The sequence below is a fragment of the Dermochelys coriacea genome, chromosome 4, assembly GCF_009764565.3.
Source record: "Dermochelys coriacea isolate rDerCor1 chromosome 4, rDerCor1.pri.v4, whole genome shotgun sequence".
NCBI classification, from domain to species: domain Eukaryota; kingdom Metazoa; phylum Chordata; order Testudines; family Dermochelyidae; genus Dermochelys; species Dermochelys coriacea.
Genome location: NC_050071.1, coordinates 122,320,543 through 122,336,528, shown reverse-complemented (window position 1 = coordinate 122,336,528; position 15,986 = coordinate 122,320,543). Strand labels below are relative to the sequence as shown.

The 15,986-nt window shown below is 41.6% G+C and overlaps 1 protein-coding gene across 20 annotated transcripts in view; it reads left to right on the top strand.

Moving 5' to 3' along the window:
• ABLIM2 (actin binding LIM protein family member 2) overlaps nt 1-15,986 on the top strand; it is a 228,334-nt gene that overhangs the window by 134,002 nt on the left and 78,346 nt on the right. For all 20 annotated transcript variants that reach the window (XM_038400096.2, XM_038400093.2, XM_038400094.2 and 17 more), the window contains exons 7-8: nt 8,193-8,280; nt 11,161-11,219. In XM_038400096.2, the coding sequence (XP_038256024.1) occupies nt 8,193-8,280; nt 11,161-11,219 (147 nt within the window). The remainder of the gene's footprint in view (nt 1-8,192; nt 8,281-11,160; nt 11,220-15,986) is intronic.

Genomic DNA, 15,986 nt, shown 5'->3' with positions numbered 1-15,986 from the left:
GCTGAATTCCTTGTCTGGAGCATGGGCCTCTGCATGGCCTCCTGTCACTGCCACTCTTTCCCCGACAGTACATTTCTTTGCTGAATAAATGTTTGGTAGCTCCCTGGGAGGTCCCACACCCAGTTCAGTCTCCTTGGCTGCTTTTGTCCCTCCCTGGGAGAACTTTCTCTCTGGGACTGCTCATCTTTACGTCAGCCCCTTCTTTCTAGAAGCACGTCTCCATGGGAGGAGCTTCCGGGGAGGCTGGCGTAGTTTTGCTGAGAGTAGCCCTTCCTGTATGCCTGCCTTCTGAAGCTCTCTTGTTAGGAATCCCCAGCTTCCAGGAGCACCTCCTGGATTCTCTGCTTGGGTGGGCTCACTGGAGAGTTCCCTTTCTCCAGGAGCACACCTTCTAGACTTCCTGATCTGATGAGCTCTTCTGGGAGCTCCACTCCTCAGGAGCTCCCTATCTCCTTGGGAATGCCTTCCCTAACTAAGCTCTGGTAGCCTTTTATTAGATCCAGGTGCTCATTGATCAGTTAACCATTAAGTGGCCACCTGGGACAGTCAATGGCCCTCAGGTGGGCCTTCAAAAGACAGCGGCAGGCAGACTTGAGCCTGATTCCCCTTAAAGGGCCAGTCGCCCTATGACACAACACCGTGGGCAGAATTCTTCCCCTGATTTAGGGCTTAATCCTTTGAGGTGTGGTGCTCCACTGCAATAAGAGTTTACTTCAATTGGAGTTATAGCTACAGGTGAGGGCATGCCACTGATTCATATAATGTTATTATAATAGCTCCTGTATTATCATCTTCTCATCCTTTATCCATCCTTACACTTTATCCATCTGCTACTGCATATTTAGCAGGTGTTTTCACTGAGACATCCATAACAATACCCAGGTCTTTTTCCTGAGTGGTGACCGTTAATTTAGAACCCACTGATGAGTAATTCAAGTTACTCTTTCCAGTATGCATTTTGCATATGTCAACATGGAATTACATCTGCCACTGCATTTATTCTATTCTATGCTATTCCTTTCTAGTCTGTATTCTGCACAGTTCGTTGTACTACCATCATCAGAACCTTCAAGTAGTACATTAAGTGACGTAATTAACATTTTTCATATCTGATTTATTTATTTCTCTCGCCTACTCCCCAAGGGAGAGATTGTATGAGTAGGGTAGGGATTTTGTTGCTTTGTTTGTTTTTATAAATTAGATGTGTTGAGCTGTCTGGAGTAGCTCATGAGCATGAGTGCCAACCTGAGGCAAACTGTCAAGAAGCAGGGCACAACCCCCAAATTGGTTGTGAGTTCTATACTTAGATTTCACCAAGAAAGTAACAGTGTGAACTCCTCAAACACTATAGCAGCCTAACCATGGAGTCACAGACAGTCCTCTCGGGTACTCTGGTCTATCTTGCCACCCAAGCAAACTTGTCTTTGTGCTAGATTGTCCCTTCCACAAAAATCACAACAATATTCAGGTTACTGCCAGTCCCCAAGGACCAGTTACATACCACAGGTCAGTTACACTTAAAGACAATGCTTGTAGCCAATCCTATAATAAACTAACAAAAGATTTATTAACTAAGAAAAAATTAGTCATTTACAAAGTTAAAGCCGGACAACAGACACACAAATGAGTTAGTCTTAGATTCCAAAAGGTAATAGAAACTGCTGCGATATGCAAGTTTTCTGTGTCCTTTAGAGCTAGCCGAAGCTTAGCACCTTGGGGATCCCTTGTTTATGCTAAGAAATATTGCCCCCTCCAAATTCCAAGCAGCATAGTGATGCAGTTTCTTGTGGTTAGGAACTGTATCACTGTACCAGGATTTTTATTCCCTTCCCTTAGACTTTAAACTGATGGGACAAGAGTTGGTGCCCATCTCCTCTTCATGGGCACAGGGATAGGGGCAATCAGCTAAGCCTTTGTCCTTTGATGTCTAAAAATGGCTCATTTGTTTTCAGTGGGCCTTCATGTGTGCAGGACCAGCACTTTACACTGATTAATGATTCTTTCCTGTTTGGTGTGTTATACAGTTACAGAGGTTTACAATGCAAACACTCAATATAACTTTATACCATGGGATATAGATGTTTATAAGTGAGATCAATATATGCAGCATCTTACAAGCTTTTAATCAAATCTAAATACATTCTAACAAACTTAATATCAGTTTTAAAAATGCTAACACACAGGTGAGAGAGACTGGTTTCCAGCTATGCACTTGTCAGTGTCCAGTGAGATCTTGGGGCCTTGGTGTAATCTGGCACCTGGCTTGCTAACGTCACAATATGTACCCTGTACTGTGCATTTATATTAAAGAAAGCAAGATCAGAAAAGTGCTCCATGCACTTGGAGCAGAAGGTGATGAGATTTATGGTGGTTTTTAGTTCCTGTTGGAGTTAATTCCACAGCCTTTACTAGCCCTGAGAAAGCTCTGCCTACTGCACATTCAAACTTATATTTATATTTATATATATATATATATTTATATTTACACTGAACAGTTCGTTTGTGCCTGAGGAGTGGAGTTGTTGACCATATTCCTCTTTAGATGATTTTTAGGAATCCTGGGCCCCAACTATTGACTGACTCAAAAATAAAAACCAAGCCCTTGACTCTCTGTTCTATAAGAAGCCAGCGTAGAGAATGAAGGACAGGTTAGATGGGCTCATGGTAGCCTGTGTTGCTGAGGGGAGACATTGCCATTCTACATGGCCTATTGCCCTCAGACTAGGAGGATTTTCCCTTAATAAATGCTAGTCCCACTTATTCCTGCATGCAGAGGTTGCTGGAGTAGGGTATTAGAGGGTCAAGCTCAAAAACAATAAGGGATTCATGAGAACAACAAATTGTCACTTACGCGCATTGCATGCATGTTTGTTGTCCCAGTGTTGCCCATTTTATAAAATACAGTCTGGCAAACTAAGCTTCCAAACTGCAATGAAGAAACACCCATATGGTTAGGAATTTGTTTGCCACATTAGACTCCCTCACATCGGGGCAACAAACAGAAATAAGGAAAATCACAAGGCCATCTTTTCAACTTAAGCTGATAATACACACAATTTACGTTTTAAGATCACAAAATTTCCAGGTTCTGCTGGAACTGGTAGTCCAGCTTTGGTTCAAGATGTGGCATCTGTTGAGCAAAATCTTTTTGAAGTAGCCCTGCCACTGCCTCAGGCTGCTCTTGGAGAAACTGGTGTTGCATTTTTGTTATCCCTTTTCTCTAATCAATACAGCAATAGATTTACACTATAAACCTCAACTCCAGCAGGTACACTTCGATGAGTCATAAAAATACATAGTGATTTTAATCATTATGGGGCAGATTCCTCATTAATGTAACTTCTTATAGCTCCAAGTAAATGGAGCTATGACAGCTTACATCAGCTGAGGATCTGGCCCTATATCTCTAAAAATGATTGCAAGGATTCTTACGTATGCTGAACAAATTATGATGGGCCAGATTCTGGGACACTTATTCTGCAACCACTTTAGTACATTCTTCAGTGAGTATTTCCATCTGTTTCCATGGGGCTACATAGAGAGAAACATTCTACTCAACATGAGTAAGGATGAATCTGGTCTGATACATACCTCACACCTTCTTGTCAACTGTCTAAATAGGCCATCTTGATTATCACTACAAAAGATTTTTTTCTCCTGCTGATAGTAGCTCATCTTAGTTAATTAGCCTCTTACAGTTTGTATGGCAACTTCCACCTTCTATATGTGTGTGTGTGTATCTATATCTATATATATCTACTTCCTGTATGTTCCGTTCTGTGCATCCGATGAAGTGGGCTGTAGCCCATGAAAGCTTATGCTCTAATAAATTTGTTAGTCTCTAAGGTGTCACAAGTACCCCTGTTCTTTTTCGTTAGAGTTTAGTTATTGTACATGTAAGTGGTCTGAAATGATGGACTTAGGTTGTCTTTTCAAAATTTTTGGAAATCAATTCTAGTTTAATGATGCTGCCAAAGTTATCATTTCAGAACTTTTTTAAACAGTTTCTTTGGGGAAAAAAGTCATTGAATTCCCCTAGATATTTTTAGCCAGGGTTTAAATTGTATCAGCTAGACCAAATCAATCAAATTTACTGAGATTTTGCTCTGCATTAGCATTTGCCCATATAATACCAACCTCCCAAGGGAAATGGTCCTCTTTTTTTTTTTTTTTTTTTTTGCTTTTACATCCCAACTTTAGGTGTTTCTGATTTACTCTCTGTATCCATTTATGCTTAAACCTATGGACACAAACGAGCAATATTAGACCTAAAGACCCGATACTAAGTGCTGAGTGCCCTCAGTCCCTAGAGTTACAGAAGTAACTCAGCATTTTGCAAGATGGAGCACTAAAAAAGAACTAGAAGGTCTCATTAGTGTAGCTATAGGGACCTCCATCGGCCAATTTATTATTGTATATTTGTGTATATACAAAGTTCTATATGTGTTTATTATAAAAAGTATAACATTAAAAGAAATACAAATATCTGAACTGAAAAAAGCTAAACATCTATTATCAGATATTGTGATACCACACCGATGAAATAAAAAAACAGAATTGACCTTTATACCTGTTCAATAGCTAAGTGATACATGTAATGTCAGTACTCTGCTTATATTAGTGTTTTCTCCAGATGACATTGTTCAGCAAAAAGGTCTACCACCTGACAGTGCCATGTCTTCTTTTACACCTGATTCATTCTATGGCTTAAATTGTCATTTTGCGTCAGGAAACATATTTTTAGGGGCTGTTATTGCAACTCAGAGTTATAGTAACTCTCTTCTATAGACACAAGCCTTCCAAACTAGTCTTCAGTAGGACCTCCCTTATCAGTGTTGAAGTAATTCTCCCATATCCGCTGAAAGGATCCAAAGCATTCAGTTAATGGATTGTTTTCTTTCTTAGCACTAGTGTTGCACATCTGTATGGTAATAAATTTTCATGGGTTAAACAAGGCCTACATTAGCGAAGTAAAAAACAGAGACTATTTAAACTTGAGTTCATCAGACCCAAGTACTGAATAGTGAGAAAGCAACTACTGGACTAGGATTATGCTTTGTGGTGTAAACCTTTGCTGAACCCTTTGACTTTATCGGTCATAAGTAATCAGGCAGATCATCCATCTAGTCACAGTTACATTTCTAACAGCATGCCATTATTAGCATTGATTAATTATTATTGCCTGGATGCTGACACTGCACAGAACAAAGAGACTTGCAGACCATGTTGTAATGTAGTACTGTAGAAACACTTTAACAGCAACAATACTTGATACTAATACCAAGGAAACAGGATATGAAACACTTTACATAGTGCCAAATCATGTGCTCACTCCTAATTCAGACAAAACTCCTGAACTCATACTTGACTTCAGTAGACTCCTAGACTTTAAGGTCAGGAAGGAACCAGTATGATCATCTGTCTGACCTCCTGCACAATGCAGGCCACATAATCCCACCCACCCACTTCTGTAACAAACCCCTGACCTATCTCTGAGCCACTGAAGTCCTCAACTCATGGTTTAAAGACTTCAAGATGCAGAGAATCCTCCAGCAAGTGACCCGTGCCCCACGCTGCAGAGGAAGGCGAAAAACCCCCAGGGCCTCTGCCAATCTGCCCTGGAGGAAAATTCCTTCCCGACCCCAAACATGGCAGTCAGCTAAACCCTGAGCATGTGAGCAAGAGTCACCAGACAGACACCCAGGAAAGAATTCTCTGTAGTAATTCAGATGTCACCCCATCTAACATCCCATCACAGGCCATTTGGGCATATTTACCGCTAATAGTCAAAGATCAATTAATTGCCAAAATTAGGCTATCCCATCACACCATCCCTTCCATAAACTTATCAAGCTTAGTCTTGAAGCCAGATATGTCCTTTGCCCCCACTGCTTCTCTTGGAAGGCTGTTCCAGAACTTCAATGCTCTGATGGTTAGAAACCTTCGTCTAATTTCAAGTCTAAACTTCCTGATGGTCAGTTTATATCCATTTGTTCTTGTGTCCACATTGGTACTAACCTTAAATAATTCCTCTCCCTCCCTGGTATGTATCCCTCTGATATATTTATAGAGAGCAATCATATCTCCCCTCAGCCTTCTTTTGGTTAGGCTAAACAAGCCAAGCTTTTTGAGTCTCCTTTCATAAGACAGGTTTCAGAGTAGCAGCCGTGTTAGTCTGTATTCGCAAAAAGAAAAGGAATACTTGTGGCACCTTAGAGACTAACCAATTTATTAGAGCATAAGCTTTCGTGAGCTACAGCGGAATGCATCCAATGAAGTGAGCTGTAGCTCACGAAAGCTTATGCTCTAATAAATTTGTTAGTCTCTAAGGTGCCACAAGTACTCCTTTTTTCATAAGACAGTTTTTTTATTCCTTGGATCTGCTAGTAGCCCTTCTCTGTACCTGTTCCAGTTTGAATTCATCCTTCTTAAACATGGGAGACCAGAACTGCACACAATACTCCAGATGAGGTCTCATCAGTGCCTTGGGTATAATGGTACTAACACCTCATCTCTACTGGAAATACCTCGCCTGATGCATACCAAGACCGCATTAGCTTTTTTCACGGCCATATCACATTGGCGGCTCATAGTCATCCTGTGATCAACCAATACTCCAAGGTCCTTCTTCTCCTCTGTTACTTCCAAGTAATGCGTCCCCAGTTTATAACCAGAATTCTTGTTATTAATCCCTAACTGCATGACCTTGCACTTTTCACTATTAAATTTCATCCTATTACTATTACTCCAGTTTACAAGGTCATCCAGATCTTCCTGTATGATATCCCAGTCCCTCTCTCTATTGGCAATGCCTCCCAGCTTCATGTCATCCACAGACTTTATTAGCACATTCCCATTTTTTGTGCCAAGGTCAGGAATAAAAAGATTGGTCCCAAAACCAATCCCTCAGGAACTCCACTGGTAACCTCCTTCCAGCCTGACAGTTCACCTTTCAGTATGATCCATTGTAATCTCCCCTTTAACCAGTTCCTTTTCCACTTTTCATATTGATCCCATCTTTTCCAATTTAGCTAATAATTTCCCATGTGGAATCGTATCAAATGCCTTACTGAAATCAAGGTAAATTAGATCCACTGCGTTTCCTTTGTCTAAAAAATATGTTACCTTCTCAAAGAAGGAGATGAGGTTGGTTTGGCACAATCTACCTTTTGTAAAACCATGGTTTTTTTGTAAAACCAGTAGTGTTTTGCCTGAGTCAGGTCTGCAGTACTTGGTGCATAATGTTACATGTGGTCCATGGCAACACCTTTTTTTACACTCGTAGTTCACTTGTCAATATTTAGTTGTCTGCCTTCATGTGATGTAATTGAATGGGTCTCTTTTTTTTGACTGCTTCTCTGTAGTTCCTGCCTGTACTTTACCAACTTGTATCCTCTGCCCTTTACTAGGATATAGAGTAACCCCTTTAAAAAGCGTCTCCCAAGGAATGTTTCTGTCCAATCCATGTGCTCCTCTGCACCTGTCAGCTATCTCCCAGTGCTTAGTTTAAAAACTCCTCTGTGACCTTTATAATTTTACATGCTAGCAGTCTGTTTCCATTTTGGTTTAGGTGAAGGCCATCCCTCTTTTATAGGCTCCTCCTTTCCCAAAAGGTTCCCCAGTTCCTAATAAATCTAAACCCCTCCTACTTACACCATTGTCTCATCCACACATTGAGACCTTGTTGTTCTGCCTGTCTAACTGGCCCTTTGTGTGGAACTGGAAGCATATCCGAGAACACTATTATGGAGGTCCTGGACTTCAATCTCTTACCTAGAAGCCAAAATGTGGCCTCCAGGACTGCTCTCCTATCCTTGCCTATGTCATTGGAACCTGCAACCACTGGCTTCTATCAGCAGTTTGGAGTATGTTATGGTCAATTCATGTCAATGGGAATTTTTTCATTCATTTAAATGGGATCAGATCAGACCTACTATCAAAACTATATTTCATTTTTAAAGGTGTATACTTCTGTAACTAAAATCAGCATTGCGGTTTTAATAACTTGATTTAACTGATTAATAATAATTTACTTAATTAAAATTGCACTCTACAGTTTGAAAGAAAATAACATGTAATAAAATATTTTCTTCAAAAACATAATATGAAATCTGAAGGTATAATCACTGAATAAGCTGCATTGCTGTCTAGAGTTTGCATTATCCATAATTACCTTTTCTTTTCCCCAACAGGCCGGAGAAAAACATTATCACCCAGCTTGTGCACGATGTGTCAGATGCAGTCAAATGTTTGCAGAAGGAGAAGAAATGTATCTACAAGGTAAACAAACAAAAGTTATTATTAGTATTGATCCTTAATGTATTTATTAAAACAATATCTGCATTTATAAGACAGCCACCTCTAGTATAAAGATCTGGGCACAGCCGCTCTGGCAGTACGTTTTAATGGCAAAACAGAAAGAGAAACTAAGTGGGCAGAGGGAACTAGCAAATTGATGTATGAACCCCAGATTAATGTTTTTTACCCAGCTGTGTTCTATAACCTGCAAGTATCAGAAGTACACTTAAATCGTTCTTTGTGTTTATTCTTTAAACAGAGAAAATTAGACATTACCTACATAAGATTTGCTGTTACATTGTTTAAAATCACAAATGCCACTATTCTATTGTCACATTGATTTAGAGCAAATTATAGTAGTTCACTGAGTGCCAATGTGACCCATGACTTTACTCACTGCAGAAGCCAGGGAATATTGTGATTTCTTGGTTAATGGCAAGCCAAGATGCTCAGCAGTAGGAGGAATCTGTGAAATCCTGTAACAAATCAATGCTAAAACCAGTCTTGGAGATGATACCAAACCACAAAATTTGAATTTAGATTTCAAACACTCCAAAGTTCAGTTGTGTTTGGATCCAAGTTTTCAGTTTAATCCTTTATAAAGATATTACAAGATGGATGTTTGCTAATTTTTGTTCTGTGTTGTGATTCAAACAGTCCCAAAGTTCAGAGTTTTGCTTTTGGACCCATCTTGTTTTCTGCAGTTACTGATATATTCAGTATAGTTATTTGTATACAGCTTACCTCTAAATTCTGAACATACTAATGTTATGTTTGACTTTTCAGATTTTACTTTGTTTTTGATTCTTAAGTTTCTGTGCTAATTTTCTCTTTCTCCCTTTCTCTTTGTTGCATATATGTTTATCTTATTTAAATTTTAATTTTCACCCCCACAGACACCCAGTCCTCCCTCTGAAAATGCTCTTCATGAAACAGCACTGAACAGTTTTACCAGCTCAATCTTATTAACCTGCAATACCACAAAAATACTTTCTCAACAGTATTTCAATGGTCTTCATGCCCAGAAAGTCTGTAAAGGTCACATTATTGTAACAGCATTGCTGCCTGTTCCTATTTGGAACATAAATATAAACCAACCCTGATATCCTGTTCCCAAATTATTAAATTAATGTAGCCAAATTCAGGTGAAATATTACAGACCAAATGTGGTGCATAGGGACACAAGATTGTCCTGTCTTGGAAACATCATTGACTTGACCTCAGATTTGGATTCTGCACGTTTGGGTTTTTTTACTATTACTATGCTACTGTTTATAAAACAGAGGTAAATATAAAACATAAGAAACACAGCACCACTTTGTATTATCCTTATTTGAGATAATGAATTTGGCCTGTAGTCTGTTTCCTTAAGGAAGCTCACTCATGTTGACATTTTATTGTTGACATTTAAACACTTGCACCCTTTTGATTGTTTATAGGTGATTTGTTGTTGTTGTTGTATATATCAAGCAAATTGCTCTGGTTCAAATGGTCCATTCTCCTGTTCTCTGCAGACGAAGCTTTTCCATTTTTCTGTTTGATAATGTGCTTGCCATAGCAGTTACATTGCTAGTTTAAGAAGTACTTGTGGCACCTTAGAGACTATCATTTATTAGAGCATAAGCTTTCGTGAGCTACAGCTCACTAACACGGCTGCTACTCTGAAACATTGCTAGTTTAGTTATTGCTCAGAAAAAACTACACACACTTATTCAGCTAAAAGAAAAAGACTGTAACAGTCTAGCATCTTGTGTTAACTTCATGGACATTGTTTTTAAATTTAAATTCTCCAGGTAGAACTATGCTCTTTTTTGAAGCTTGATTGCTAATATGTTCCAAAATAAAACTACTTTGTGTAGTTTTTTTCTAATGTCTACTGTACCATGGCCCTCTGGTTTTAATGTATTGTATTTCTAGGCTGGCTTAATTCTATATTTGTTTGTTGTTCTCTTTGCCTTATTCCTGTGATACTCAAACTGTGGCTTGTGAGCTGCAAGTGGCTGTTCAATGTGTCTCCTGCAGTTCTTTGCAACATACGATATTAAAACACTGTGTGATTTAATTATTAACCGATCAGGATGTTTTACTATTTTATTAATCAATCCAAGTTATCAACTTGCACTAAATTATTAACTTGTTTGCTGTGAGAATGTGTGTGTATATGTATATATATACATACTATATATAATATACTAAATATTTCCGCATCATACTGTTTAAATATGAATATTGCTATAGTAAATGAAACAATGAATTCACACTACTGTGGCTCTTTTGGGTAATGCTGATTGATAATTTGGCTCCTGAACCACTGAGGTCTGAGTATCACTGCCTTATACAATCTCCCTGAATTAATTTTGTGTGGTGGTATTTAACTTGTGTCCCACTTATAAGTAGGGAATGCAAGATGAATGTTAATTTCATGAGCAATTAAGATAGCAGACCAGATTATCAGATAATGTAAATCAGCATAAATCAATAGAACTATTGCATTTTACACCAGCTGAGAATCTAGACCAAAGTGTGTACATTATTCGGAGGATAATGAGGGACAGAGAGAGATCTTTTGTTTGTTTTGATGAGTAGGGGGTTGTTATAGTTTAAAAAATTTTCAAAGAATTAAAAAAACAGCTAAGCCTGTTTAATGATTTCTGAGTATCCCAAAGTTGACATATTTTGACTTAGAAACCATGGGTGAAATCCTAGCCCTGTTGAAGTTAACGGCAAAACTCCCACTGACTTCAGTGAGGCCAGGATTTCACCACGGTTTCTATGATTATTGGAGATCAGTATTCTGCCCTTCATGCTGAAAGCTGCATTTTACAGGACAGAATTCACCAAAGTGCTGGCTTTTATTTTCAGGTACTTCCATTTGGCATCCAGCCTGTAGACAGGCAGCCAAGACTGAAGAAAAAAGCAAGGTAAATGAAGCATCTTTTAATCCAGTTTTAATTTATTACGTTGTCTTACTGTTCTACTGGCCACTGAGATTGTTAACCACAGTAACTTTAAATGACAGTACAGTTGGTGCAGTAGTAATTTATTTATTAGAGTCTATATTTTAGCTAGTCGGTGATTAAACCTATCCTTTAAAGAAATTCTTGGCCTGAAGTATATGAATGAACTCTCTGTCATTAGATTAGGATGTAACGAAAGATTAGTGCACTTGCAGCTTCTCTTTTTAGATGGCTATAAATAAAACATCATTGGAATCTCGCTATATTTTCCTTACATAAAAATCTCTTTTCTAGCACCTTTTTTTGCTTTTTTAGAGCTGCCACATTTATTCAACCTAATTTAACCTCTGATATTAAATAAATACTAACTACGATGATTTGTGTGGTGGAAAGGGGATGATCTCTCTCTGTGTGTAGTGGAAAGAAGGAGTTCTGGGAATCTTAATAATTTAAAAGAACAGTTGATGGATGAGCTGACTCTGAAAAATGGAAAATTAATCAATAATTAGGGACATGGTCGGTCTCAAGTAGTGGGACTGAGACACCACCGTCTTGCTTAATGGAGTGAGGCCAAATGTGGGGTCTTTTGGATTGTTTTATTTAGATGCATCAAGTGGTAGTCTTGTTTGAAAGAGCTTTGATTTGGCTTGAGAAAAGTTATACTCCAAACTCATGGGACAGGACAGGACAGAATTCAGGGCAGCAACTATGAAAGGAGAATGCCAACACATCTGGTGTGTTAGCAATTACATCTCTGACCGAAGTATAGCTTTGAAAAACATTATTTTCAGCTTCATCCTAAAAGGTCACAGCCCCATGTATTGTACCCATGTATTTAGGAGGGATAAATGATTGCTCTGATCCATCATTTTTGGAGAGCTCTGAACTCAAGTGAATGATTAAAATGTAAAGTAGCCAATTAACCTTTTGCCTCATAAATTTCCATCAATAGCAAGTGGTATTTGAGGATAGAAAACAAAAACCAAAAATTTCCAAATGACATTTTTGACAACAGAGTATTTTAGTTGGTATAAGTGCTATTGATTCAGCATAACAGTATATCCTACATTTTCAGACTTGCACTGCATTTTACTCTCAATTCATTAATAGAAGTTGCTGGCTGAAACTCCATGCAACATTTTGAAAATGTAGAGATTGATAAATTTAGGAATGGGATTATATGATGGGGCATATGTGATAGCAGGGAACTGGACTCGCTTACATAGGATGCGCTTCTAGTAGGGCACCAGGAAATTTGTGCTGCTCCAGTCCCTGCCCCGCCTCTTCCCTATGCCGCCCCCCACTCCGTCCCAGCTCCGCTTCTTCCCTCCCCTGCTCTGCCTCAGCCCTGCCCCCACTCCACTCTTTCCCTACAGCTCCATCCCCACCTCTTCCTGCCCCTGCTCCGCCCCAGGCCCGCCCCGCACTCCCCTGAGGAGTGCACCAGGGTAGGGCCTGGACTCACTGGCAGCAGTAAGTGCAGCAGCCAGGCCCAGTCGCGCTGCTGGGGAGTGCTGGGGTATGGTTCCCCCCTCCCCCCAAGCCAGCCCCACCCCTCACCACGGAGGCCTGCCCCCCAAGGGGTGGTCTGTGTAGGACCCCAGAATATCTAGGGACGGCCCTGCTTCTAGTCATAGGTTCCTATGTAGTTAAATATTTTTTCCTCTTTAAAAGGACAGTAGACACTGCTGTGCTGGCCAGGTGCTAGCTGGGCTTCCCCCTAAGGCACAGAAAACACCCTCTTAGGACATTTTTTAAAGATTGACGCATTAGCCACACATCTCTCAAGTGCTATGCAAGTGCCTCTAATCTTGAGCAGAGTGAAAGAGGCTCTCTATGAGTAAACCTCATAAAAGTCAGGGTGAGTTTTGCTTCAGTAAGAAATACAGAACCGGACCAAAAAGCTGTTCAGCACTAATTACTCTCATTTACTTTGCTTTCTGTTTTAATTTACCAGCGCCTTTTTATATAAGAGAAACAAAAGAGAAGGATGGAATTTTATAAAGGGTAGCGGTGGATCGTTAGCACAGCTTGTGAAGGTGACTGTGTGGGATGTGGCAATTGATTGACATTCTAGTACAGGGGTCGGCAACCTTTTAGAAGTGGTGTGCCAAGTCTTCATTTATTCACTTTAATTTAAGGTTTCGTGTGCCAATAATACATTTTAACGTTTTTTAGAAGTCTATACATTATGTAACTAAACTATTGTCATATGTAAACAAGGTTTTCAAAATGTTTAAGAATCTTCATTTAAAATTAAATTAAAATGCTGAGCTTACGCCGCTGGCCCGCTCAGCCCACTGCCAGCCTGGGTTCCGTTCACCTAGGCCGGCAACAGGCTGAGTGGGGCCTGTGGCCGGGACCCTGGCTGGCAAGGGGCAGGCAGCCAGAACCCCAGACCGGCAGTGGGCTGAGTGGCTCAGCCCGCTGTCGGTCTGGAGTTCTGTCCGTCGGCTCCTGCCAGCCAAGGTCCCGGCTGCTGGCCCCTCTCAGCCCGCTCCCGGTCTGGAGTACCGGCCCTGTCCACATAGAGTAAGTACCTACCTTCTCCCTGGTTCTAGCCATTCTCTTCCTCTCTCTGCACTGAGATGAGGGTGGGAGTGTGCTGAGAACAGGGCTGGGGGAGAAGGAACAGGCTGGGGTTTGGGGTGCAGGGTCTGGCCAGGAGCTAGAATGAGGGAGGGGGCTCAGGATTGGGGCAGGAGGTTTGGGTGTTGGCAGCTCCCATTTGGTGTGAGGGGTACAGGTGGGAGAGTGTGTGTGTGTGTGTGTGTGTGTGTGCGCGCGCGCACGCAGGAGCTCCCGTTTGGTGCTCGGGGTGGAGATGTGGGGGGTGCAAGAGTCAGGGCATGAGGTGGGTGGGCTGGGTATGTGAGGAGGTGCAGGAGTCAGGACAGGGGGCTGGGGGTGTGTGAGGAAGGTGCAGGAGTCCAGCCAGGGGGCTGAGGAGGCTGGGTATGTGTGGGGGGTGCCGGAATCAGGGCTGGGGTTGTGGGGGGGATGCAGGGGTCAGGGCACGGGGTGGGGATGTGTGGGGGGTGCAGGGGTCAGGGCACGGGGCGGGGATGTGTGGGGGGTGCAGGGATCAGGGCACGGGGCTGGGTGTGTGTGAGGAGGGTTCAGGGGTCAGGGCAGAGGGCTGGGGTGTATGGGGGGGTGCAGGGGTCAGGGCAGAGAACTGGGGGTGTGGGCTGGGGTCATGGGGGTGCTCCCAGCCCCCTGCCCTGAGCGGCTCACAGCCCCCTGCCCTGAGCGGCTCACAGCAGGGGTCTGGAGGGAATATGCCCTGATTCCATCTCCTTCCCCAAGGTCCCCAGAGCAGAGAGAGTGCTGCGGCTCCGCTTTTAGCTCTCCCCCACTTTTAGCTCTCCCCCTCCGTAGCAAGGGCAGTCAGCTGATCGGCCGCAGGGAGAAAGAGAAGGAGGGGCAGGAACCTAGCACACTGGGGGAAGGGGAAGCTTCCTGCCCTGCAAGGAGAGAGCGGTGGGCGGGGGGGCGGAAAAGAGCAGGCCGGGCCGGGCAGGATTTTTAGTGGCATGCTACTGTCTGCCCGGGTCTGGCAGATAGCAGCATGCCATTAAAAATTGGCTCGCGTGCCATACTTGGCATGCATGCCATAGGTTGCCAGCCCGTTCTAGTAGATGAAGGAGAGCATCCTCAGGGTGATCGTTTTAAAAGAATGGTTATTTTCTATGTACTGAGCACAATACATGTATGTGAAGAAGGCAGAAAGAGTAGTATCAGAGGGGTAGCAGTGTTAGTCTGTATCCACAAAAAGAATGAGGAGTCCAGTGGCACCTTAAAAACTAACAGATTTATTTGGGCAGAAGCTTTCGTGGGTAAAAAACCCACTTCCTCTGATGCATCTGAAGAAAGAGTGGGTGGACACATGCTCCGGGGCTTTAGAGATGAAAGAGTGGAGGGGAAAAGGTTGGGGAGAAACAGGTGGAACTGAGTGATTTTTTTTTTCCTCTAAGAGATATAAGAACAAGCTTGCAAGCAGACAGGAAGGAGCCAGAAGAAAAAGAAAAATTGCAAATAAGGGAGAGGAAGGACAAGAGTCATCACAGGAGGGGTGGGGTTGAAGGCTGGTGGGTAGATAAGTGGGCAGAATGCTGGAAGAAGGGAGCAAAAAGGTCAAGTATATAGAGGAGCAGAAAGTAAAAGGAACAGGAGTACTTGTGGCATCTTAGAGACTAACAAATTTATTTGAGCACAAGCTTTCGTGGGCTACAGCCCACATCATCAGATGCATGCAGTGGAAAATACAGTAGGATGATTTTATATACACAGAGAACATGAAACAATGGGTTTTATTATACACACTATAACGAAAGTGATCAGTTAAGGTGAGCTATTACCAGCAGGAGAAAAAAAAAAAAAACCTTTTGTAGTGATAATCAAGATGGGCCATTTCCAGCAGTTGACAAGAACGTGTGAGGAACAGTAGGGGGGAAAAATAAACATGGGGAAATAATGTTACTTTGTGTAATGACGCATCCACTCCCAGTTTTTATTCAAGCCTAATTTAATGGTGTCCAGTTTGCAAATTAATTCCAATTCAGCAATTTCTCGTTGGAGTCTGTTTTTGAAGTTTTTTTGTTATAATATTGCGACTTTTAGGTCTGTAATCGAGTGACCAAAGAGATTGAAGTGTTCTCCAACTGGTTTTTGAATGTTATAATTCTTGACGTCTGATTTGTGTCCATTTATTCTTTTACGTAGAGATTG